Source organism: Brachionichthys hirsutus, chromosome 13, assembly GCF_040956055.1.
Source record: "Brachionichthys hirsutus isolate HB-005 chromosome 13, CSIRO-AGI_Bhir_v1, whole genome shotgun sequence".
Classification (NCBI taxonomy): Eukaryota; Metazoa; Chordata; class Actinopteri; order Lophiiformes; family Brachionichthyidae; genus Brachionichthys; species Brachionichthys hirsutus.
In genome coordinates, this window is record NC_090909.1 from 4,336,239 (window position 1) to 4,362,415 (window position 26,177).

Here is a 26,177-nt window from a genome sequence, read left to right on the forward strand (position 1 = left end):
GTGTTATTTCTTTACCCTTGCCGGGAGTCGTTCCGTGCAGCGTCGCCGAGGTGGAAACGAAGGCAGCTTTGGTTGTTTCCCTTTTTTTTGCCTGACGCACTTGTTTTAGAACAGGAATAGTAGGTGCAACGGATACCTCCAAGATACCACCAGATCTTTTCAATGTTATTTATTTATTTCTCTATTTAATTGACTGCAGTTCGTGATGATTGATGCAAAATGATAGTATTATTTACACTTAATAATGATTTATCCAGACTGCTACGCCTCCTATTGCCAAAACGCGTTTGAAACCGTTTCATTAAACGTGATTTACATTCAAATGGCTGTTGAATGAGGGATGAGAAGAAAAGACAGTGCCCCCCCCCCCGTTGTGTTTGTGGTTTCCTCTGATGCAACCGTCGTGCTGCTCCAACAAACTGCTGTGTGTGTTCGAATGAAATGTTTTTCAACCTTTTCCTGAATTCACTTTCCCACTTCCCCTGTCGGGTCGGTCAGCCGACGCCACTCTTGACTCTTTTGTATATGTTTAGTAAAAACACCAAGAGCAATATGCTGTAAGTTTTACGGTTTTTTGCAGGGGGGGGGGGGTCTGAGGAGGCTGAAATGTTCAAATGTGAAGCAGCAGATTGACACAAGGGTTGGAGTTGTGTCTGGAAGGTGTCATCGCTGCAAACTGGGCTGCCATGTTTTCATTCTTTTAGAAAGCTGTTCTTATTCTACTCCTCCTTTTTTTTCCCCATTACCTTTATTTACTATTACATTTTTTTGGAAGGGCAGCTATCTGTCACACTGAATAAAACGTGCAGTCGCTGTCTACAATTTGTCCCCACCACCACTTGCATATCCAGCCATATGAGAAATAGAAACGAATAAACTGCCGTCTTAATGAAACCATTCCAATTTCGTGCCATTTTCATTTGGTCTGAAATGTTCTTTATCATGGGACCAGCGTGTGATGTGAGTCAGTTATACCCCTCCCTCTCTCCTTTCTATCTTTATTCTGCCTTATTTCGCTGCAGGGCTATTTTATGCCACCTCTGACGAGGTCCTCTTCCCACATGTTGCTGCTCTTCTTCCTCCTTTCTCACACACATCCCACCCCGAATGGCCAGGCTTGTCGTCGGGGTATGTTTCATGACTTCATTGCCGCCATCTGTGCATTTATTTCTAACCTCCTCCGTGCTTTGAGGAGAACATTAGTGTCTGTGCCGACTGGCTGGGCAGTTCCCTTTGAGGAACGAGGCCTTTCATTTCTGGAGCCCATGGAGGAGCCGAGCCGCAGGCAACTGGCTGTTAAACAGCTGAAGCAACAGTTCCTGAAGGCCCTGCAGGCCGACAACGTGCAGGAGGTCAAGCGGATTCTGCGCACAGGGAAACTAGACGTTGACGCGGTGCTGGAAGTGGACGACCCCAGCATGGTGCTGGCCTCATACAAAGAAGGTACGGCGATCCACATCTCTCCAGCTTCTTTCATATCGGACTATTCCAACGTTGATATTTTTTATTGTCACAAACCGTTCATAAATAAGGGATGGGAGGGGAGGGGAAAGAAGGGAGCACCTCCTGAGTCATTGAGGGGGGACTAGTTCCAGCATTCTTCCACTGGGGGGCGCTAACATTTCAAACGTCAGAAGCATTGCATGATCTCAGAAATTCATAATGAAATACTAATATAATGTGAATAAGTTTTAAAGCAGATGGAAACTTCAGCTTTATTTGTGCATGACAAAGTATGGGAGAATTTTAATTTTGTCTTGTTCAAAACAATTAAATAAGTGACATAACATTGCTTTTTTTATTTATTTAAATAACTGGGCCATATCTGTTTTAAGCTAGTCAGAAACAGCATGTAAAATTTGAGAATGGCTGTGGCATTTTTGAAAGAACTCACCTCCCTGGTTAAAAAAATAATAATAATAATAATAATTTTTTTAAAGTCTTCTGTCTTATTTGCTACAGGATATTGGCTCCCGGGATATAAACTGGAGAAGTCCTGGGCGATGGTAATTCACGTTTGTGTCGTGTACAACGCTCTGGAGGCAGCACCGGTGCTCCTTCAGGCAGGAGCAGCTGTCAACCGGATGCCCAACGGGAAGACGCCGCTGCACGCGGCCTGCGAGGTCTCCGGCGGCGACTGCGTGGCCTTGCTGTTGGCTCACGGGGCCAAGGCCGACAGTCTGTCACTGAGTGGACACACGCCGCTGCACTACTGCATCACCAGGGGCTCTGTGGACTGTGCCGAGCATCTCGTCCTCAGAGGTCAGAAGGGAAATGATTCCATAGAGAGAGAGAACTGCCCTTTATAGGAACACTTTCCTGTTGATTCCGCCGGCCTCTCTTCCTGTATGCTCTGATCTATTTTCCCTCAGAAACACTATGTTAACAACCAAATAGTCTCTCCGTTCCAGCACCGCCTCATACATTACGTCCAATAGTCCCGTCGACCCGATTTCGCTGTTTGCCATCAGGCTGTCATCGCGCCGCGCTGTTTGCACAGCAAACACTTGACAATGCGCTTCTAATCGAGTGCTCATTTATCCAGAGGGTTGCTCACGTAACCGTGCAGAAGATAAATGTATGCCAGCTAGAAACAGATGACATTCTGTTCCACCCCATAGATTCATCGACTCACTATTTGCTTTTGATAAGCGTGTAAAATGAAAAGCTTGCAGCGGATACTTGGTGTGCATAGATCTTTGCTGCCAATGCATGAATCAAACAGACCGTCACCGGCCACGCGTTAGAAAGCAACCCCGTCCTGCAGCTTTTCATCCTCCAGTCATCCCAGTTTACGGGAAACATTTGACTACGCTAGACGTTTCTGTGTTGCCCTCCAGCACACAGACGTTCCTCAACATGTCCGTGCACCCCGAAGGCCCTGAATGAACCCTGTGTTCGGCGCCTCACTGCCAGCAGAGTACACAAACACGCACACGCTGACACAGCACAACTGGTTTTACATTTAATTGAACCAGAATGCTGGCGGGATCCTGAAACTGTTGTGATCTTCTCTCATCCTTGACAGCTTATATAACCTCACAGTGTATTTACATTGCTGCCGTTCCCAATGACGCCTCAGGGCACTGAAGGAGACAAAGCAAAGCAACACAACCGGGGGGGGGGGGCACGCCATGCACGCAGGCTGGCTGGTGAATGGGTCAAACGGGACCTGTTCAGGGCCCCTATTGGCATCCGGCCACGGAGAGCCACTGGACTGTGTCTGCGAACAGACAAACAGAGCAAAGTTTCCTAAAGCGAGCTCCAGAGGGGGGAGAGGGAGACAGTAAGGGAACTTAATGATTACAAGAATAATTCTTTCATGCTGCATAAATGAATTCATCACCAAATACCAGTTAAAACTTGAACAACTAAAAATAAATCCCGGTTTGAGTTGATAAAAAGCGCAGATGAAAGTTTCATTTCCTACATTCACTGGTCCTTTCAGGCGTGAAGCAATGATACCATGTGAAGTGTTCACAAATCACACTCTGAAAATGAATTCCTACTTTCACCACATTCACAACAAAGAGAAATAATCAGAAGTGCATTAAAGTACGGGTTGGCACTGCAGCCGTTACACTTCAAATACTATCATTTACATTTCAACCACACAAGCCTAACTTCGCGTGTGTTGAAGCGCCTCGTGCAGGGCCGGCAGGCGCTCTCGCACGCTTCAGTCCATTTCATCATTCACAATGATCCGACTTTTAATGATGACTTGAAGGTGAAGGCGCGCGGAGAGAGGCGGTTAAGGTCGAGCAGAACTCCTGATACTGAAGTGGAAACATTTGATTGTGTACTGCTCTCGGTGAAGCAAAACTATTTTCCCCAGATGTTACATTAATCTAAAATGAATTAGTCAGCGTTGATGCTGAAATGATGAACTGGCGTAAAACACAAAAGGCGGAAAGCTGCTTGCTCCACACTACGGCCATGTGACTGCTTTTTTAGATTTCATAAATGCTTCCCATTTTCGTCCAACAACACTGTTTTTATATTTCTTCTTCCAACATGAAGCCGAAGAAGAGAATCCTCTCTGGTGAAAACTATTTCAGTGTCCTTCTCCTCCTCCTCCTCCTCCTCCGGCCCACCGTCACCGCGCCCTATCGTCCTTGCCCATGTTCTTCGGGTCCTTGCTGGGTATGCACCAGTCGTCGGCCTCTGTGGTCGACTGGTAATGTCGTAAGGCTGACTTGTTGAAAACGGGAAGTCTTTCCACCGACTCTGAGGACAAGGCCTGCGATACAGAGCAGAAGGAGACGCTATTAGTCCTTCCTGCGAAGGCTCATGATCCGTGCTTGATCGGGCGCGGCGAAGGGCAACTGTTTAGCTTTTTCAAAGCGCCGCTTGATGCGAATGTGAAACGTCACACCCGTGTAGAAGCCACGCCTCTTTGGTTTTGCATTGCAATATAAAAATATTATAACAATATCACACACCAGAGTTGTGTTCTACTGCGGTCGGCTCGCCCAGTGTAAATACACGACGGCGGCAAAAATAATTTGTGTCGAGGACCAAGTTTGTGTGTTTGCTCAAGTTATCAAACGGCAAAGGCTCCGTATCTGCAAAAGCTGCAACCTCGTGACCTGTCAGCCGTTTCTCAACTCGTGATCTGAAATCAATTATCCCAATAAAGTGGATGCAGTCACAGATTAGTAATCCACTGACTGCTCCTGTCGCCCGCCCTGATTTGTCATCACAGTTGGATACTGATACATTGTCCCCGTTTGATCGGCTCAATCAACCGGCTACTGCAAAAGACTTGCCTAAACGAACATCTGTTTACCTTTGCCACACCCGAAAACATGGTGGTCAATGGGGAAATCCCCTGATGTGTGATGTCACAGTAAACCTCCCTATAGTCAGTGTGGTGGTGGTGGTGGTGGTGGTGGTGGGGGGGGGGGGGGGGGGGGGGGCACACACTGTCCTCACCTTTAGGTATATGACAGCTGAGCTGCCGTAGCCTTCCATAGAGTAGAGCTGAAGGTCTCCCTGGAAGTACTTGGCATACAGGCGGGAAATGGGCAGGCCATATCCAAAACCAGCCTGAAGGAGGGTTAGAGCATCCACCCAATGTCTGGCTCAGGTTCCAAAAATATTCACACAAAAAAACCAAAGTGTACGCTGCAAAGGGACCGTTTCAGTTTCGCACGCGGCTGTAGTTAAAGTCGCCGGCCGCCTGCTTCCTGCTCTGTGATAAGCTCAATCGCAGCCGTGCTAAATGTCAGACCGCAGCGCGATACGTTTCGCAAGCTCGTCCATTCCGAACGTCCGGTTGGTTCTCACCAGGGGCGCATTGCGGGAGTTGTCTTCGTGGACTGGACTAGGAGCAGTGGAGTACATGTAGCTGAAAAGGCGCTCGATCTTCCTCAGGGGGACGCCACCTCCTCTGTCAGACATCTAAAGATAAAGGAGATCTATTTGTAGAGTCGCAAAGGGTCCTCTCATTGTTCTGCAAAGCAGGCGCGCCGCAATCCGATCTCATCAGCTCTGAAAGATAGCACAGTGGAATCTGAACGCGAGGTGCAAAGCGCCTCGTGTCACCTTTAGCACACAAGCTACAGCCCTGTCTTAACTTTAACCGCGTCTTCCTCTACCTTGATAGTGAGGTCCTCGCCTCCCAGTGAGACTCGCACTTTGATCGGGGGCAACGTGAGACTCGCCTCGTGGGTTTCTACTGTGGCTCTCATGGCATTCTGACAGAGAGAACAAACACGGTAGAGATTACACGGCGAAGGAACGGCAGAAAAGCAGAAGAGATGGGAAGTCTTTCCGTGTGCCGTACCTTGAAGAGCTCAAACAGCATATGGTAGAGATGGGATGGCACATAGACAATGTGGATGGGCTGGTCGGGGACTTAGGCGGAGAGACAAATACAAATGTCTTCTTCATTATAAAGTGAGTTAAGGTCGGCGGGCAGATTGTTGTCTATGGCTGATCGCTGGCACTTCACTTTGCTTGCACTTTCATTTTGACTCCAGAGCACCGTTAGTCAGACAGCGAGGAGGCATGGCATAAGGACGGTTCATGAATCGGGCAGTGGGAAAAATATTAACCATAAGTCAATCAGCCCAACTTACAATTGACTTGCGTGACCTCCATATCGGGAGACGTCAGGTAATACTGCTCACACAGCAACTTTGAAGCCTCGTACGCATCTGCAAAGCGAAAGCCAATCAGCCGCCGTGTGTGTGTGTGTGTGTGTATATATATATATATATACACAGATAACAGTACTGCAGCTGAGAACGCTCATTTATTACCTTTTACTACCTCCACAACGTCACAGCTGGGGTCGATGCTGCCGATATGTTTGGGATGGGCCGGATTCACGGCACCGTCGAAGATCAAGGCTGGCAATGCAACACGTGTGTAAGAACGCAGATGTGCGCAGGGTCCACTGTCCACAGTTACAATCGTACATTAGTGAAAAACTCACTGTGCTGGTTCATGAGCATGCGCGTGGAGATGCGGCTCATGTAGAAGCGGTCCAGGAAGTACTGGACGTTCTGGTTGGTGATGGGGTCCACGCCGAAGGCCTCCTTGAACTCCACCACCCCCTGAGCCATGGTGGGCACCACATCGTTGTGCCGATTCCGAATGTTAACCAGGGCTTGCGTAAAGCTGAGGGCAGAGATGCAGACTGATTAAAGAGGAATGCAAATACAGGATGGCAGGAGGGACGATTTGGGGCTACAGATATGCGTCATGTAAAGTCTCACCTTTCCAGGACGCCTTTATCAACTGGATCTTTTTCTAAAAACTCTATCAGCTCCAGCAAACTCCGGGAATACCTGGTAGAAACAACACAATCCAATTAAAATCAGAATGACAAAGCTTTAAATCAAAAGGGAGAAAGTGTGTAATTTTCTTATTACATTAGTTTTGACCTTTAAACTCAAGCCAGTTACGGCAGAACTTTTTCCACGTGTTTAAAACGTCACTCTTCGGATAACGGTCTGTTTATTTATTTATTTTAATCCCAGATTCTTCCTGTAGGCCGGTGCCTGTATGAGACACGAACGCTTAACTCATCATAAAGCACACTGGGTGAAAGACAAGCAGCGTGGCGGCGGCTCCTGCACTTTGTACCTCCACTGACCTTCAGCTCTCACATTTTGGATTAGGTTTTGTCGCGTAAACATTGTTGTAAATCTTGAAATAGACTGTCCTGCAGCTTGTATCTGCACACGCTAGCCAGGACACATTGATTACACCTCTCTCTCTCTCTCTCTCTCTCTCTCTCTCTCTCCTGCTCAGCAACATTAAAAAAGTTAAAGATCAACTTGTTTGTCGGAATTCCAAAGAGGAGACCGTTACAGTCCAGGAGGCGCGCGGCTAAATATAGACACGAGTGTGGCGTTGGGACGACGATTGCACTGTTCCTAAAGGCAGAAGACATGCTAAGCCACATTCTGTAGGTGGACACAGATTCACACACGCTGGTACACGTCTAGCCGATCCCAAAAGTTGTGACAACAAACACAAATGAAAACGGCGGCGCGGCTGTAAAGTAGAGCACACTCCAGCATCTTCAGCGGAGCGTCTGCGTAAACCTATAAAGGGTCTATTAATACAGTGAGAACGGCGTGACAAAAAGATCTTGAAGTATGTTCCAAGTATAGCGACCAGCGAGAGCAGAAACAGCTGGAGGCCGGGGTGGGATTGTCGACAGCAACATTTCTACCAGGTCACAATCAGAATCGGATTTACTGGCCTGGGTTCCTACCAGCTGGTGAGGAGTTTTAGGGATGGAGTGCTGAGAAGTTTGTCGGGGAGGAAATCGATTTCCTTCATGATGTTGGCCAGTCTGACAGGAAGTTCCTGCCGCAGAAACACAAACGAGGTCTTTTCGCACGCGTTGGACGAGCCTGTGGTCACATGAGGGGCAGAGAGAGGGAGGAAGACGAATGAGTGAAGATCTTATTCAGACGCCACCCTGAAAAAGAAAATATATAGGGCATTTGTAGCATTTTGTAAAGTTAGAAATCAATCCAGATTTAAAGTAACAGGAACATGAGACGTTTTGCTGAGATACAAGAGGTTCTTAAATAGTTGTAAACTGGTAATTTCACAGTAAATAATGTAGATTTAGGTGATTTGGTAACCCAAATCTAGCCGGGATTACATCTGAATTTAAGTTTTGTTTTTGTTTTTTGGGATTATTATTATTTGTTTTTTTTCCGTGCGTTGCGAAAACCAGCTGTCATCTCACAGAGAATAACATTAATAAAAATGAAAATAAATTGAAGAACTGGGAGACGTTCAATGTCCATCGGAAAAAACACTACTGCACACACTCACCAAAGTCAATAAACTGCTTCATGGACAAGGGGGACGGAGAAAACTTGGAAAACCTCTCCACCTGTCTCGGTATCCCAGAGACTGAGCCACTTTTCATCAAAAACTGAGTGAACTTCATGATTCCTCTCCTTCATGGACCGCAGAGAACCAGCGACCAGCTGCCCGTTCTTTCTCCCTGCTCCAGTTTGACAACAGGGCTGATGACGCTCGGCGTTGAACGTGGAAAGTATTAGTTGTGTTGAAGTAAACTCTTAGTGACGTTTGTTCTCTATCATTAGTTCTCTATCATTATAAAAAAAACAATGGTGGGTTATTTCCATCTCCGTCAACTTGTTGAATGCCTCTGAATAACAACTCTCAACCTGTGGTGACGTTTTGTTGTTGAAAGGGGTGGGAGGGAGGGATCTACGTTAAAATCAACCAATCACAGCCAAGAGATTTCCGGCAGTACAGCGTGAAAGTCGAAGTGATCTTGAAATGGATCGAATGCATTGAACCAGCGGTGGAATGTAACTGATTACTTAGTCAACCTCAGTAAAGTAACTAAAAACGGATAAAAGTACTTTTTTTCCGGGCATTATTTTATTATAATTAAATAGTTCATAATGATGATTTTAACAATGTCATACTTTTTAAAATAATGACTTTTTATTTATTTTCCTAGATTTTACAACATAAAAAACGTTTTTACAAAGTTTCAGAATGTCCTTTTCCACAACGGCCTTTTTCATTTTATTTATTTTTTCATCAGAACGACTTTGTCTGTCAATCTAAGCTTAGTGGGTGTGGCCTCTGATTGATCCTCTAAGATCGATTAGTTTTCCTTTCCTACACACCGGATCATGGCCGTTCTCTCAGCGGCTAACTTCAACATGCAGGACCATCAATCAGAAGACGAGATGACAGACTTCAGCGGTGTGTGTTTGTTTGCTTCTCTTCTTTCTTTCTTTTATACCTTTATCAGTTTTTCCTTTACCTGCTTTAGTACTGAATTGCGTTCAGAGAACCTCAATTTCCAGAGGACTCTGTCTGTATGGATGAATAAAGTGTATCGTATCTGCTGCTCATGTCTGTGAAAAGGATCAGCCAATCACATAACTGGCTCCGCCTTAATGTGCTTTCATTGGCAGATCAAGTCATTCCGCTGAAAAACGACATTAAAACGTTTCTCTTGTTATAAAATCTTGGAAAATAAATAAAAAGGTCATTATTTAAAAAAGGTATGACATCGTTAAAATAATCATTATGAAATATTGAATCCTAACTCGATTTAAAGAAGGGTTTTCGCCCTTTGCAGCGTTTCTTCAAACGGCCACTAGATGGCGGCGTGACGGTGCGCGTCAGAGGAGGTGGGCTTTTCTCTCCTCAGCATCATCCGACTCCTCCTGGGATGTAATCGGCGTGTCGTCCACCTGTTTTGAGTGCTATTTGGGGGCATCGACCGTAAACATGCTCTGCTTAAAACGCGTCCACCAGTAGCCCCCCCCCCGGAAGGGTTCGAACGACCTTGTTCGGAGGCCTCCGACAAGCCTCGAGTGATTGTTTTTCTGTGTGCAGCAGTGAGACAGCATCTTTGCCGGGTGACACGTTACCAGTGGGAGTGGACGAGGTAAAAGCGGAGCAGTGACAGTTTATTTTTTTGCAATAGTCTCCCATGTCGCCATTCGGAGCGTTCCCGACCAGGCCTTAAACGCAGTGACGTCAACCACAAATATTGCGGTCAGCTAAGCTAGCTGCTAACGCACGTACGCCCTACTGACCTATCGGCAGGAAGATGAACTGACGCTTTATATATGAGACAAGATGTAAGCTTTTGTTGCCATGTCGTGTATTTTAAAACTGTTAAGATATAAAGCGAATTCAGCATCTTTGCTTGTGTTTGCGGGTGGGTGTGCGTTTTCAAGCCCCTCATTTTGCCGTCTCTCCGTGACGCGTTGATGCCAAGGAAATCGTCACGTGACAGGACGCGAGCTCCTATAGAAATAGAAAGCTCAGATCAGGAGCTAAAACACCGCCAGTGAGATTAGGATTGGATCTGAACTGTAAGATTACAATGTCCTTTGCCACTTGTGTTGTTGTTTTTTCTCTTGTCACATATTGTATTTTGCTAATTTAACAAAATCAATGGGTCCCGGGGGGGGGGCAACTCGTGATGTTCCACCTCTGTTGGACCCAGATCCAGTGAGGCGGACGTGTGTCCGGGTCAAAGTATAGAAGAGAGACGGCCTTTTAGTTTAGCAGAGATCCAAGTTCTGATGATTTGACCGGCGCGTTTTGTCCAAATATATTCGCTCTCTTCCTCCCTTTTGAGGCTCGCAAGGACGCCATGTCAGACAAAAGCGACCTCAAAGCGGAGCTGGAGCGAAAGAAGCAGCGCCTGGCCCAAATCAGGGAGGAGAAGAAGCGAAAGGAGGAGGAAAGGAAGAAGAAAGAGGTAAGGAAGAAAGTGAGTAAAAAAAAAATCACACGGCGTGTGTATCATTTGTGTGTGTGTGTCCGTGGGTGCGTATGCAAACATCTGTGTGTTGGGCAGAAGGGTGGCGCTGGAATCTTTGATCAAAATGTGAACGCATGTCTTATCCTTTTTAACTCGCCGTGTGTGCGAGCTGACACTTTATCCGTGCATCCCGAGCAGTCGGAGAGCCACCAGAAGAGAGCGGCGACCCCGGAGGACTCGGACCTGGACCGCAAGCGCAGGGAGACCGAGGCCCTGCTGCAGAGCATCGGCATCTCCCCGGAGCCTCCTCTCGGTACTTGAGTTGTTCAAATCCTCCGGTTTTCAGACGACCCACGGGGGTGAAATCTGTGGTCTGAGTTTAGAGTCACTGCTTTAAGGAACTTAAACCCACAGCAAATGTGGACAAATTGTAGTACCTAGAAATCTTTTTTTTTTATTTTGTGTTTAGAATATTCCTTAGTAGAGATATTATTCTATTAACTAACGTGAATTTCCTGCTCAAAACATTTTATCTCTTAACTTTTTGCACGAATCACAAAGATTAGTGAATTTTAATGTCATTTTCTTCAGCAAGCATTTCGACGCGCTGCCCCCTCGTGGAGTGATCTTGTAACAACACCCTCAATTCCTCAAAATGGTCTCACTGCTAGATGAAGTAATTCATAATAAGCAACAAAAAGTGGCTGAATACTTTATCCCTCCTTGTCTCTCCCCCTCACATATTTTACTACCTGCGTTTCATAATTTTCAGCAACTCATTCTTTGCAGCCTTTCATATCAGACTCTTGTTGTCTTTTTCTTATTCAGTCCCGACTCCCGTGTCCCCCTCCAAATCAGTGAGCACGCCCAGTGAGACGGGGAGCCAGGATTCAGCTGAAGGGGGCGCAGCGAGCAGGTAGGCCGAAAGCACCGTGCTTCATTTACGATGGGATATTTAGCACGTTGTTTTATGTTCCCTGCGTGTCGGTTTGCCTGACAGCCTAGAAATGATCATATAAAGTTGCTTTCTGAATACTTTGGACACATTTTCTTGTTAATTGTGCAGCAGGTAGGGGGTAAGGATGCCCTTGATGGCGACGTTGTGGCACCGTCTTAGGTTGAAATGTTGTATCTGTCACTTGATTGTTGCATCTCACAACGCGCCCTGAGACGTTACGGGTTTGTCGGTCGGTGGACGGATGCGACGGTCCCATCTACCGTGAGTGTGGAGACCGATTACATCTCCGTGACGCGGCGTTTCACACATGAATCAAACCTGCAGTTGAGCAGAGAATGGTCATCAAGCGCTTTTTTAATGGCAGCTGAGCATAGGGAGGGGGCCGCCGGGGTGCGAGTGAGGCCTCAAGGGTCATCAGCGACGTCTGTCTGGTACGGCCAGGGGGGGGTGGAATTGGGGATGAAAATGTGTGGGAGTGCCCTTAAGTTTTGTTTTAAAAACGCGCACACAAAACCAACTCTCGTTCTTTTTAGCTTATACCAATTGGATTTTACAAATTGGTGAGTTTGTGCCTGGAATGCAACATTTGTTTCCCCCCAAATCCACTCTGGATGATGGCATGCCATTTTAAGCTTTTTCCATTTGTGTATGTGTGTGTGTGTGTGTGTGTGTGCGTGCGCGCGCGTGTCCCCTCTTAGGTCAGGTTTCTCTAAATGCAAGCCCCAAGAACAGAGCTCAAGGTAAGCGTTTTCACGACCGCGAGCGCACCAGCTCGCCTTTCCCGGCGTCCAGTTCCTCTACAAGTCTGTAGTTTTAACTCGCTGTTAGAGTTTCCCGTCATTCCTTACCATCCTCTGAAGGGCCAAGCAAATGCACTGAACTAGCGCAGGCATTTCCCTTGTGCGTTTTTTTTTTAACTCATTGATCATGCATGGCCTCGTCTTGTATTTCACAAAGGTGAATTTTTTGCATTGATTTGATTTACCCCTGTTGGTGACTCCAGGACACTGCAGTGGGACACAGACCCGTCTGTGCTGCAGCTGCAGGTTGATTCTGAGCTCGGGTGAGTCGTCCTTCATCATATCTGGAACTTTGGACACGCATAGTCTCATTTAGTAATTTTCTATTCATTGATTTAAACATTGAAGCAAATGCAAACAGATTGTTCTACCAGTGTGTGTGTGTGTGTGTGTGTGTGCGTGTGTGTGTGTGCGTGCGCTAATTGGAACCTGTCGTCTCTGTTGCCCAGCCGCAGGATGCAGAGGCTGGGGGCCTCGAAGATCACTCAAGTGGACTTCCTTCCCAAAGATGTGGTGTCTTACTGCAAGGAGACCCAGACGCCGCTAACCGCCCACCTGTCTGAAGGTGAGCGTCGTTGTCGCCGTGGTGACCGTTTAGAGGTTAAAAGCATCACTCTGCGTATCTAAGTAGCGCCGGCTGGAACGTAGTACCAGGTGTCTTGTAGCAGGTACTTTTTACCGAAACGGGCATAAATCAGAAATTCGATCACGCAATGAAAATAAAATTCATTCAGAGCATTGAAATTCTGTGATTAATCCCTCTTATAAAAGGTGTATAAACACACACACACACACACATACATATATATATATTTTCAAATATGCACACACATGTACACATGCCCCTTATCGTTTCCTTTTTTGGTTGCCAGACAGCTGGCGGCCATGTGACTGCATGCGTAGGGGCTTTACTTCCTGCTTCCTGCCATTATAATAGATGGTCTGGTGTGTATTCCGCCGCCCTCCTCCACCAGCTGCCACCGTGCACACACACACACACACACACACATGCACACACACACATCTGTCCCGCAAAGCGTCCACGCAGCAGATTCAGGAATACATGATTTATTCAACAAGTGCACCGTCGCTAACGCACATATGTGCCTCAGGGGTTCCTTCAGATTTAAATCATTATGGGGGGGGGGGGTGTTGTCATTGTAGACTATTTTATACGAATATTATGCCTCTGAAAATAGATAAATGAATTTCTTTGTCGTGTTTAAGTTTTGACTTCCTTCCAGAGGGGAATCGTCCGGTCGGATCAGCATTCGATCGAATGTTCCCGATGCTTTGAGCGACATGGAGGATTCCTCTGTGGTTCGAACGCTGTTGGTAGAAAACCTCATCAAATAAATAATCATCTGCTCATTTGCAAAGGAACTTTGCATGCTGTACGTCTGAGTGTGCCTTTTCAGCTTCCATTGATGTGTGTGTCTGTGTGTGTGTGTGTGTGTGTGTGTGTGAGGGAGAACATCTGGGGACCAGAACGCAAGCTGTGGCGGTCTGCAGGGAGGTGACCCTGGCCTTAGGAGACCCCTCCCTTTTGGAGACACAAAGCATGCGTGTCTGGAGAGAAGGTTGAACCTTGCACCTGCCTGCGCTTCTGGACGGGTGTTTGTTCAAGCCCGGCCCTTTCGCTGATTGCTGAACCCAACGTGCATTCGGGCGATCGGCTCACTTTCCCGGGGGGGGGGGGGGGGGGGGGGGCAAGCTGCAGGTCGTGTGCATAATAATCTCCTGGTTGGTTTTCACAAGCAGATGTTCAGTGACCGCTGGTGAAACGGCGCTAACAGAACGGCTGCCGAGCCAAAGATAGTTACGATCGGATGCTTTCGGTCTCTCGTACGATTTCATAGTCGTACTTGTTTGAAGGTGTGTGAACGCCAGAATGTGCAGGTAGTCATGGACTTGGGACCACCCTCGTCTGTTTGTTGTTTTTGTTTTTGTTTTTGTCTGTTTACACGGTGTTTTGGTGTTTTTAACGACACACCGGAAAGCGAGCCAATCGAGCGTGCAACAGTTCCTGCGGTCTCACCCGCGATGTCTACCTACTTCTATTGGTCATTTACAGAATCATGACTCAGCGTAATATGCTCACTGCAATTTAACACGGGGCCGACTTACAACCGACGAGTGTAATCGCTAGTCGGTTCCGGGTCCTGAATTTTCCGTGTCTCATGTCAGCCATGCATGTGCGGAGGGGGGGCTCATCGGGTGCGTGTTTGCAACTGAACGCATCTTTATCGAATGGAATCTCATTTCGCGTGCAGAGTGTGCGTCCCGGCGCTCTCACGGAGTTTGGCGTGTGTGACTCCCATTTAAACCAGTTCATGATTTGTTTTTTTCCATTTCCGTGACCAATTACCTTCCCATAATCTGCCATGTGTAGATGGCCTATGCGTTGCTCCTCTTCCCCATTGGCTTCTCACTGATCCGTCTGTCCCGAGTGTCCATTGTGCCGAGCAATCGGATTATCCCCGGTCACGGTCGGCCCCGGCTATTTACCGCCGTCCTCACGGCTATGAATGGACATGTTTGTGTCGAGGGACGGACGCTTTGTCTAACGACGTAGCAGGGGAAATAAATTCAAGTCTAATGCGGCGTCTGATAGTAACCGACCCTCGCTGAGGTCAAACAAAGTGTGCGTTGGGTCGCTGGTGTCCATGTCCGTGACTCGTTCTGTGTTTTCACCCATAACGGGATCTAAAATACTTTCGCACCATTTTGCCGCTTCGCACTCTGAAGCTTTCTGAATGCAGCCATTTGTAAAGCGAGGTCACGTTGAATTTGGTCACGCGAGTCCATTTCAAGCTGCGCTGTATTTATATATTTAAGATGGATCTGTGTGGAGGGGGGGGGGGGGGGGGCATTCGTACAGAGCGCTGCTGTGTTCCTATCAGCTCCAATGGAGCGTTGTGGCGTCTTTCAGCTCGATGTTTTGGTGTTCGCCACCGCTGCTGTTTCCAGTTCTGCGTCGCTGTTTCCGTCAACCTTTCTTCCAACTGCAAGGAGAAACTTGCTCTGAATCCATTCCACCTATAAGAAAGCAACATATATACAGAGAGCAGAGGTCGACAGAGTCGGCGCTGGGGGTCAGAGATTTAGATAGATTAGATCTATCTATCGTCTATCGTCATCGGTCTTTTGATGCTTTTGGTTTTCAGCTGTTTGTGTTGCCACCACTTCCATGAACAAAGTCATGCAAATGTCAGAAACTGTGGAGTAGAATTAGTCATTATTTGAAAATTACATTACTTAAAAAAAAACATTTACTTTAAAACGACATTTACATTTGCTCTATTTTATAAACTACATTTACATTTGCTCTACATTTACTTTATAAACTTCATCAAGGCTTAATCCATACCCAAACAGATTACTGTGTCTGAGCTTTAAGCCGTGTTTCCAGTTTTTCTGCTGGGTTGCACCGCAGACTTTGGCTTGTACTAAAATCTTACCTTCGACATCCTCTAATCCGTCACGCCAAGCCTTCCCCGGCGCTAAATGGAAATCACGCCATATTTCATCCCTGCATTCTGCCTGAAGATAAAGTTGCCGCTGTTGACGGCGCTCTCGTGACAACCTTCTTTTTCTTGACGTCTGACATCACTCCTTGGAGGCGAGTTTTAAACGCGCCACACACGGAGGACGGGGCGAGACGGCATATATTTTTTCACTTTGCTTTCTCTCTCCGTGCCCCCCCCCCCCCCGCATCCCTGCTCTGAACCGGCCGATCCCGCGAATGTTAGCACTCAGACAAGCCCACTGGTTTATTCTCCCCCAATCCCAATCTGCCAATCTGAAGATGCCTATCACACATCTGTGTGTGTGTGTGTGTGTGTGTGTGTGTACGTACATGTTTGTGTATGTGTGTGTTATGTGAGATATGATCAAGAGCAGGGAAGTGAAGGAGACTGAAGACATTCCGTACATGTGCTGCTTTTGCACAAACGGAATGTCCGTATTTGAGGTTACACCTTTGGAAAATCCCATTTCTCGGGGTCCAAAGGTCGCCCATGTATTTTCTGGCTCATTAGTATTCAGGGTCTGTACAGTCTGAGTGTACTGCGGGTCAGTAATTCACTCCTTAAGTATTTTCCTTGCAGTAAGGGGCTTCTTTTGACATGCGGTTGGCTGGTAATGGCCCCTAATTGCAAGTGAAACCCCGTTTCCAAGCAGTAATCTGAAAAGACAAATCCTCGTAGATGTGCTCACACACATCTGTGCATGAACTTAGAGGTTCATGAATGCAAGCACGCATGTTACACGCTAACATATACACGGGAGCATTTCCAGGACGGGCACAACAACACACACACACACACACACACGGGTGAAGCAGCCACGCAGGCATCACCTGAACGCTGCATAGACCCGTAATGGAGCGGTTAAGAAACCAACCTGCAAATTTATGAAGTGTTCCCGACTGCTGGCGGCACAGCGGGGCCCAATTACAGCAATTTATTTCGTTTATTTTTCTACAGACATCTAAATAAATGAACTATGGCTGAGCAGGTCCCCAAACTGGCAGATATTCATTGGAAAAAAAAGGTCTTATGGGATTTATTCACAATTTAAAATTTGTACCAAAAGTCATGGGATCTGTGTGTGTGAACCCCCATCATAATAGCGCGGGGGGGATTTCAGCATGTCGGATGTGAGGCGAAGCATCATTTACAGGATTTATAAATCTAACTTCAATGACATTACAGGCATGGGGAGAATATTCCTATTAATATTGTGCTGATTCTACTTTATTAGGGGATAAATTATTGCACAACTTGTTGTTTTTAAGACAGATTTAAGATTGGGGGGAAGTTTGGGTTTGTTTATATATTCAATGCATTTCTTAAAAAGACTGTGTGTGATGTCAGATTCCTTTAGTGACGGCGTAAAGCGGCTTCATGGCATGCAGTCGTAACCTAATTGTGTCTAAATCAAAATCAATGATTGATTCTATTTTGTTCTACTTGTATTTTAAACTTTTCCAGCTGATTTTTTTAAATTATTTTACTGAACATCACCAGCTCATGAGTTCATAAGTTACATTTCCTCAATTTGTCTTTTGATGTGTTCTACAACCCAGCGAAGCGCCGATGCATCGAAATAAAAACGGCAAATTCACCGCTCTCCCAGTCCGTAGGAAGCCGGCGTGACTGGAGGGGCTTGCGGCACGCTACTCGAGACCCCGGAGGGAGGAATGCAGTTGCATGAGTGTGTGTGCGCGTTTCTGTGTGCGTCTGCATGTGTGTGTCTGCAGCCACATATGGAAGTGCTTGTCTCGTACATTGTTGTTGTTCCAGCCAGACGGCTACAACAGACTGCAGAGCAGAGGTGTGTGTGTGTGTGTGTGTGTGTGTTCTAAAGGCAACATTCAAAGCACATGAGGAATAACCACAGAGAACTCTGAACAGAATGTACTGTAAAAAAAAATTAATTTTCATTTTTAATCCAGTTAAAAGATATTTTAAAATCGTCGTTTTATATTCTGTGACTTCTTTGCGTTTTTGGACGATGGATTACTTTGGGGCAGCAGCTTCAGGAGATATTAGTGTGTGTGTGTGTGTGTGTGTGCATGTGCGCGTGTGTGTTTGTAGAGTACTGTGACTGGGATATCCAGACATGGGAGTCGTGCTTCTTATTCCAATTTCTCCCTCGTCCTTTTCCTTGCAGACGGAAGCAAACGGCCAAAGCGCGTCTCACTTTCTCTCGTCGTTAAAAAACCCAACTCCGAATTTGGCTTTTATCATCGTCACCCTCAAAAGGGCGCAGCCTTCACTTCTGTTTCACCGCCAGAGCTGATGTTGGGTCCCGAGCGGTTTCCGTCAAAAACGGCCACAGCAGTCAAAACCCAGGAAAGAATCTCGATATTAGAGGAAAAATAATGTTTCACAGCGTATAAGCTATTCCAAGTGAGTCACAGATGATTGCAATTTTCCCCCCATGACCACCATATAATAAGGTACATGAGGCCTTCGTCGTCTCACTCCCCCCCCCCTCCCCCTCTCTCCCTCTCTCTCTTGTGCAAAATGGCCATCATCCAAAATAATATTTGCCATCTGACGAGTGCTTGAAAAGTGGAGGAATACAGTTTCATGTGAGCCCTTTTCGACTCTTTGATGAAGTTGACTTTTTGACATGCATCCCCCCCCCCCACTCCCCTCCTTGTTTTTCTTTTTTCATACACATGTAAAACAACAGCGGGTCTTGATCGCTCGCCTGGGTGGTCCTCCCTTTGCACGTCGACATCCCTTCGCCTCTCTGGGGATTTTCATTTTGAGAGGGTAGCGGTTCACTGCCACGGCTAGCCTGCAGCTAATAGCCCCGCTTCAGACGTTTCAGTTTGATGTCTGTTAACCCTTTGCTTGTCCGCGCATCTTGTGTGTTTCGTGCGAAGCGGACGCACTCTGAATATGACTTGTTTGCAAGTTTCCTCCTTCTACTTTTGACAACCTGGTTATGACGTTCAGCAGGCCTTCACGTCGGCTCACTTTATTTCTTGTAGCCAATTCAAACCTTCAATTTCTAGATCATTATCACAATTTATGACTTGACAGTTGATTGAAGTGAAATTTGATATGCAAGCTGGCTTACTGTTTGGCTGCAGCTTAGCTGCTGCTGTTCCAAAGCTCTCCAGCAGGGAGCACTCTTGGCACACGTACTTGTGAGCTCCCTTTAAGTCTCCCCAACCTAGAGTGACATTTTGTTGTTGTTGTAAATAACAGTTACACAATGAATTAAAAGCATATGTTAGATTTTAATGTTTAGATGTTGGTGTTATGGTAGGGGTCTATTTTTTATTTTTTTGCAAGCGTTGCTGTGAGTGATTTTTGTCTATTTCACTGCGATCCAGAAGTATTCAACCTCAAGCATCAACCTTTTAGCAGACCTATAAAAATTGTTTGTCCTTTCCGTCCTTCCCTCATTAAATCAAAATGAAACACCATCGTCGAGTGGCAGAACCAGACCACACGTACAGACGCACACAGTTTCTGACTGACACCGGTCTCTTTAGGTGACGCCTTGAAAAGCGAGGCTTTTTTTTCTGTTCATCTCTCTCTCGCTCTCTCTCTCTCTCTCTCTCTCTCTCTCTGACTGGGTTTTTGACAGCTTGGAAAGTTTGAAGTCATGGGTTTTAATCAGGGCCTTGTGGCCGCGTCGAGAGCGTGGCACGGCGTGATGGCTCAGTTTGAAGATGTGGGTCTGGGTCAAGGCCAAACCTGGGTGGCACTACTCGAAAGAGAGAGGCCCACGCAGGCCCTTTCGGAAGGCCGCAGACCCCCCCCCCCCCCCCCGAGGCCTGCAGGGGGCCGATTACGTGTGGCCGTGTGCACGTGTGCATGCGGTGTGGAGATGGAACGCAGCGATTGGTAGAATTAACACACACTTAAACACACACTTAAACACACACTTGCACATTGTTGGATCAGTGTGGAGAAGAGGGGGATTCACTCGGATCAACCTGCAGGTATTAGCCTCGCCTGTTTCGCTTCAGGTCCGGCTCTGATGGTGTTTTGATATTTATTTTATTTCCACCTCTACGCTCTATCCTGTCCGTCTTGACCTTCCACAGATAAATGGGATTCTTCATCGGGGCTGGACCGCCCCCTCTCGCGTCTCTGTTTGAATTTACTGGCTCTGACCCATCAATTTGCCGTCCAGCCTCGCTAACAGAGGAGCCGAGAACGTTTCAGAGGAGTCCACCTAACGAAGCCCCGTCATCAGAGGGTCTACCCGTCGACGGCTGGAACTTTAAAACTTTACTACCGGATGGTGGGATTCTTGTGTTTCCTGTTGCCCAGCTAAGTTTTCAGAAGAGAACTAACTTCCGTGCATTATTACTATTTTCTTTACATGTGAATTCAGATGAAACGTCTTCCTGGATTTATGAGGAATCATCAAAAGTACATCAAATCTGAACATTTTCATGGTTGCTACAAACTATAAAGTTCAGACTGTCGCTCTTCCTGCTCCACGTTTTAATCATTGTACAAAGTGAAGTTAGTGTATATGCATATAGATGCATGTGTGTGTGTGTGTGTGTGTGTGTGTGTCGTGCCAGTGCCACATTAGAGGGGTCTTTCAAGTCACGGCGTCCTCCTCCTCCCACTCCTCTGCATAGTACTTGTGTTGTGGTCTGTGCAGCAGCCAACCTCCCAGAACCTCTGTGAACTGCGTGCGTGCGTGTGTGTGTGTGTGTGTGTGTGTGTGTGTGTTTCAACCTCCTCTTCTCTGTGATATCAGCAGCTCTCTGTGATAGATTCAGATGCATTATTGCTAAAAAAGACTAAATACATTCTGGAATGGCGGCACGGTGGCATAGTGGTTAGCGCTGTCGCCTCACAGCAAGAAGGTTCCGGGTTCCTTGCATTCTTGTGCAAACCTCTAGGTTTGATTTGGCCCGCCTTGTTAGCCGGCTGACTCTTAAGGCTGTTTATTTTTGCTACATTCCGAGTGGTGCTTTTGTTAGCAAATGCTAGCACGTTAGCGACTGCAGAGGAAAGTGTGTGTATTTTCTTTTTTTAACATGCTGTCGGTAAAAAGTCTCTCCACATTGCGTGATGGTAGCGTCCCACTGGGAACGAATACAAGATACCTCGGCTAATGAACCTCTCAGCGGCGCATCGACATTCATTAGGATTACAGGTGAATTCAGTCGACCCGTTAGCCTCACCTGAACTCTTCCACTCTAACCTAACCTCTAGTGTGTGTGTGTGTGTGTGTGTGTGTGTGTGTGTGTGTGTGTGGACATTCACAAACACTCTCACGATGGTGTGTACTTGTGCTTTTAGTGCCAGTTAACCTGTCGTCCTGCGGCGAGGAGCGGTTTTAAGCGGCGGGTGGAAAACGAGAAAGAATCCCGTGAGGGAGACGGAAAGTCGAAGTTGTGGACACTCACAGGCGGACGCAGCCAACGTTTGTCCCCTTTTGCTTTTCCGTCCCTGCTGCTTTTGCAACTCAACGGGAAACCCTGTTGTGTGTGTGTGTGTGTTTGCGTGAATGTGTGTAGCATGTACGTTTTCCCATAAGCCTCGTGTTGTCATGTCTGACCAGACAGTCTGACGTTTTGTGTATCTTTTTACAGCAATGCAGTTTGACTTTAAACGTGTCTCTGAAAGTTTCCATTCAAAGGAAATATCTGGGATATTTTTGGTGCCGGGATTTTGACAGAGCAACTTGATTCATCGCCGCTGGCAACGAGATCAGCAATATCTCCATGCGGGAATTGGACCGTCTCCTCTCGGTGAGGTAACCCATAGGCCATGAATCACCACTGCCTTGCTCCGGAGTCTTGTGGTCTCAGGGGTTGACAGTTTGACCGCTCCTCTGCTAGCACTCCTCCCCTCCACGCCGCCACACGTTCTAGCCACCGGACCGGTAACAAAAGGTCAAGGAACCCGACCTAGATAGAAGTTTTGTGTCGTGTATGTTTTGTAATGCCGGCGAGGAAGACTCCGGATGCTTTGTCACATCCTTCAGGCCTTCCTGCAAGATGCCAAATAGTATAACGAGGAAGAGGAAGAAGGAGAGGGAGACACGGAAGGGTTTTCCTCAGACGCGGCGTCAGCCTGGCAGCCCGCCGGCCCGGTCTGCTCCGTACCGTGGGGGGGGGGGGGGGTGGGCTCACCGGTGTTCAGATCGCTGCAGTTGGCCGGTCAGCCACCGACTTGGACTGGGCCTCAGCTCCACTGTTTTCTTTAGCCCGGTCGTGTATCACACACACACACAGCATGGAAATGAAAGCCATGCAACACAAACTTTGACTTGGACGTGAAAAAGAAAGGAAAACACACAATTACCGTCACGACTGCATTCGTACCTTGTAAAGAGCCGGCGGCGAGTTCATCAAAAGCTTCGCCGAGTCCGGGTGATAGATGGACAGTCCATCCAGCGCGAGTGGGCTTAACGGCGCCCTGGGGCACACTGCAGCCGAGCCAAACACACCCCGGCGTGCGCGTGTGTGTGTGTGTGTGTGTGTGACAGCAAGAGACACGACACGTCTGAGGGTGTGATGAAGTCACTTCCTCCCATCGGACTAAGCGACTGTTGTCAGTTTTGACCCTGCGCCAGTTAACCCCTTGCCACCCGTGGCACCACAGGCGAGAGCCCCCCCCCCCCCCCCGGGGGGTGTGCGTGTGTGTTTGAGAAAGAGAGAAAAGACAGATTGTGTGTGTGTTGGCAAGACCACAGGTGTCTGGTCATGGTGTCAGAGTGTTAAGAGGTCTTCTGAGAGGGGCCCCCGCCTCTCAGCATCTGTTTTTGGAGGGAGGGAGCGGCAGAAAAGGAGGAGGAGAGGTTGGCGAGGGTTACCAACACATAACCCCGGGGTATGTGTGTGTGTGTGTGTGTGTGTGTGACTGGTAGGGGGTTGTAGCTGACAAGCAGGTGCTTATGTTGACAGTAACCTTTCGTACAGGCTATGTACCCCAACCTCCACTGAAGTGCGCACACACACACACACGCACATGCACACACAATAAATCCTAGAGAGCCAAATGTAATTGCAGAGCCTGATTGGACGGAATGCAGAGGGAATCCCCTTTTACACACACACACACACACTGCATCTTTTCGCCGAGGTCAAATGTGAGCAAGAAGAGGCGAGCACACACACCACCCTGACATTTCCTGCTGCTCGTGTGTGTGTGTGTGTGTGTGTGTGTGTGATTTGCATATGTAGTGACCAGGATGTCCACACATGCAGACCATGTGAGCAGATGCTACAATGTTATGACTATTATTCCCAAGGAGATGAAGACTGAGTGCACGTACACATACATGTGCACGTGCATCAGTAATAATCTGTCGTTTTTGCGTGTTTTATCATCTCCATGCAAGTAGAAGTGTGTGTGTTTGTAAATGAAACCCATTTGGGATGAATGTTAGTCAGTCAGGTGTCCCGGCGCATGTCTGGGAATGATTATTTTGGTAAGAAGCGCAGGGGGGGGGGCAACGCGCAGCGGGAGGTCGGGGAAAATTGGAACAGCTGTTGATTAACATGAGCGTGCTCTCTCTCTCTCTCTTTCTTCTACTCTCAATAGAGGAGGAAGAGGAAGATGAGGAGATGATGGAGGTCAAGCCGGGCGGCGAGTCGGAGCCGCAGGACGACGACGACAACGGGGAAGCTAAAGAAGGTATGGAGGATTAAAGGGATAATGAAAGAAAAGTTTGAAAACAACCTCATTAAGTTGTCCCGGTGGCGCTTCATTTCCTCCCGTACACATTAATTTGCGTTGCAGATGTTCGAGACACAAAATGTTCCATTCTCCTCCCTCTTCCCTCGGTGCCTCGCATGCTCTCGGTGAAGCCGCCACGGAACTCGGGCCACTTGTGTGTGTGTGTGTGTGTGTGTGTGACACCGGCGGCCGTGCCAGCGGGCGTATCAGACGGGGAGGGGTGAGGGCTAAAGCGGGTCGTATCGGCTCCGTGGCACGCCGGGGTCGGCGCTGATTAAAAACCTGTCACTTGACCCCCGCCTCGCCGGCTGCACTTCAAAGTGAAGAGGAGTGGCGGCGTGCGTGCGTGTGTGTGTGTGTGTGAGCGCTTCATTCTGTAGACTATATAGATAGAGTGGATAAAAACGTAACTCATGGATGGACACACAGAGTTCGCATTGACTCGCACAAGCCGGCCCTGCACGCACACACACACACACTCATAATCACACAGTCGTCTGTCTGCTCTTCATCCCGGCCTATTAGAAGGTCTGGCTTTTGATCTCTGCCACTCGATTTCATTGGCTCTGCTCTGACAACTCATAAGAAACACAAAGAGATGGGGAATGGGGGGGGGGATCAAAGTCAAGAGGCAGGGTAAAGGTCGACGTGCGTGCGTCTGCGCATGCCCGTGTGTGTGTGTGTTAACTCCCATGTGTGCTTGGGGACAGTGACTTCAAAAACGGGACGGCGTGCTGCGCAGCCATTACGTTCAAAGGGAGACGGGCCGCTCAGACGGCGTTGTCTTCCTCCTGTTTATGGCGTTCTTACTGTAGGGTTTTACTAGAAAAGATGCATTAGGAGCCGTTTGTAGTTTATGATGTCCTGGATGGGGATTCTGGTTTTGATAGAGATGAAGCGGATGCCGGGCCAACATCCGACGTTTGCCCTTTGTGCAGCTGGATACAGGAATCCATCCATATATATACTGTTGTCACGTATATGAACATTTTGGACTTCAGTAAATAAATAGCGGTAAATCTCAATGGCTTCAGTTCTTTTCAATGTCGTGCCACTGAATTTTTCGGCTGGTTTATTAAGAGCAGTCGCCGCACGAATTAATGTCTTGATGCAAAAACAGCGTAATCCTCGCAAGTGGCCCGAAAACGTTGTTAAAGCGACTGTAGGAAACAAAAGGAAAGGGATGGAGTAATAAAAACTGTCGATACGTGTTTTTCATGCAGGAAAATACAGATTGAAACTTTTTTACTCCCAAGAAATTAGTCATATCTCTTATTGGTAGTATTTTATTTGACTCATCGTTTTATTAGTTCCCCTTTTTCCAACTCTCAACAGTCTCTATTCCCTTTACTGGGATTTCACACTTTTCTTTGCTTTGTAATTCAGATAAATGTAACATGTAGAGCAAACGATGGTTGAGAACGTGTGCCCGGCGTCGGCGCGCTGCACTCCCCGTGCCCGTGGGTTACTATATACATCCGTGTTCCTTCCGCCTGCAGGCTCTTTTCCGCTTCTGCGAGAGCTGAGCGAAGAGGAGAGGCAGCAGATCCTTCACTCCTCCGAGTTTCAGAGCTTCTTCGACTGCAGCATCCGGGTGATGGAGAGAGCTCTCGCCGAAGACGGCAACATTTTCTTTGACTACGGCGGCCGGGACACGGAAGACAAAGAGGGGTGAGCAAGCAAGCCGTGGAGGGTGCTTCAACTGACTCATCACTAGGGGCCTTTTCTTGAAAGTCGATATCTTCCTGTTGATCTCACGCTCTCCCGGGGTTTAACCCCCCCCCCCCCCTCTGAACTGACAACCATCATTTCTTAAGCGGCTTTCGTCTTTCCATCTGAGGGGGCTGCCTGCCCCCACATGGATGTTATCAAAGTGTTGGTGGAAGTTCTGAAGTTCACGAGTGCAAATCTGTTTTAGTATACGTCTCTGCAATTATGGAAGAATGCCCCCTTTAACCAGCGAACATCGTCTTTGACCGCTGCGGCCTCAGAAGAGCATCAAGCCTGTGGTCAAATAGCCATCATGTCTAAAACCGGCCACGGTCCGCTGCCTGACATCAGTCCCATTCCTTTATCCTTCCACGTTCTATTTGCGAAGTCGTGAAAAAAAACATCACGTACATAACATAACCCACGATTCCTTTTATTTTCATGAACAAAATCCGGAAGGAAATTTGTAGAATTAGGCCTCGTCTGTTCAAACTACGATCTCAACTTTCCTTTCTCAGAGACTCGGGCAGCGGCTCCAGCCTGTCCTTCAGCCGACTCTTCTATGATGAACGCTGGTCGAAACATCGAGTGATCACCTGTCTGGACTGGTCCCCTCAGGTGCGCCCTGCACCCTCGTGTGTGTGTGTGTGTGTGTGTGTGTGGCGCTTAGAAATAAACATTGAAGCTATGCAGGTCTTATTATAATTTTTTAGATCATTTTATGGATTTTCTTTTTTGTTTCTTCGTTTTTGTATGATTTATTTGCTCTTTGACATTCCTCTTTA

The 26,177-nt window shown here is 47.4% G+C and overlaps 3 protein-coding genes across 3 annotated transcripts in view; 2 read left to right on the forward strand and 1 right to left on the reverse strand.

Moving 5' to 3' along the window:
* The first annotated feature begins 1,130 nt into the window (after nucleotides 1-1,130).
* On the forward strand, nucleotides 1,131-2,335 carry asb4 (ankyrin repeat and SOCS box containing 4). The gene is made up of 2 exons (XM_068747567.1): nucleotides 1,131-1,443; nucleotides 1,963-2,335. Exons 1-2 carry the CDS (start codon nucleotides 1,131-1,133, stop codon nucleotides 2,307-2,309), a joined length of 660 nt encoding a protein of 219 aa, XP_068603668.1. The 3' UTR covers nucleotides 2,310-2,335.
* Nucleotides 2,336-2,979: 644 nt separating this feature from the next.
* On the reverse strand, nucleotides 2,980-8,425 carry pdk4 (pyruvate dehydrogenase kinase, isozyme 4). The gene is made up of 11 exons (XM_068746888.1): nucleotides 8,308-8,425; nucleotides 7,733-7,874; nucleotides 6,726-6,797; nucleotides 6,443-6,627; nucleotides 6,267-6,356; nucleotides 6,084-6,161; nucleotides 5,789-5,859; nucleotides 5,601-5,699; nucleotides 5,290-5,403; nucleotides 4,936-5,049; nucleotides 2,980-4,240 (listed from the first exon to the last, which is right to left on the reverse strand). The coding sequence occupies exons 1-11, from the start codon at nucleotides 8,423-8,425 to the stop codon at nucleotides 4,097-4,099; spliced, it is 1,227 nt and encodes a 408-aa protein (XP_068602989.1). The 3' UTR covers nucleotides 2,980-4,096.
* Nucleotides 8,426-10,633: 2,208 nt separating this feature from the next.
* The window catches only part of LOC137902823 (cytoplasmic dynein 1 intermediate chain 1-like), a 32,935-nt gene continuing 17,391 nt past the window's right edge, over nucleotides 10,634-26,177 (forward strand). The window contains exons 1-9 of the mRNA XM_068746910.1: nucleotides 10,634-10,753; nucleotides 10,943-11,057; nucleotides 11,573-11,660; nucleotides 12,401-12,442; nucleotides 12,706-12,765; nucleotides 12,952-13,067; nucleotides 23,548-23,640; nucleotides 25,182-25,353; nucleotides 25,911-26,010. Of these exons, the coding sequence (XP_068603011.1) occupies nucleotides 10,634-10,753; nucleotides 10,943-11,057; nucleotides 11,573-11,660; nucleotides 12,401-12,442; nucleotides 12,706-12,765; nucleotides 12,952-13,067; nucleotides 23,548-23,640; nucleotides 25,182-25,353; nucleotides 25,911-26,010 (906 nt within the window). The remainder of the gene's footprint in view (nucleotides 10,754-10,942; nucleotides 11,058-11,572; nucleotides 11,661-12,400; nucleotides 12,443-12,705; nucleotides 12,766-12,951; nucleotides 13,068-23,547; nucleotides 23,641-25,181; nucleotides 25,354-25,910; nucleotides 26,011-26,177) is intronic.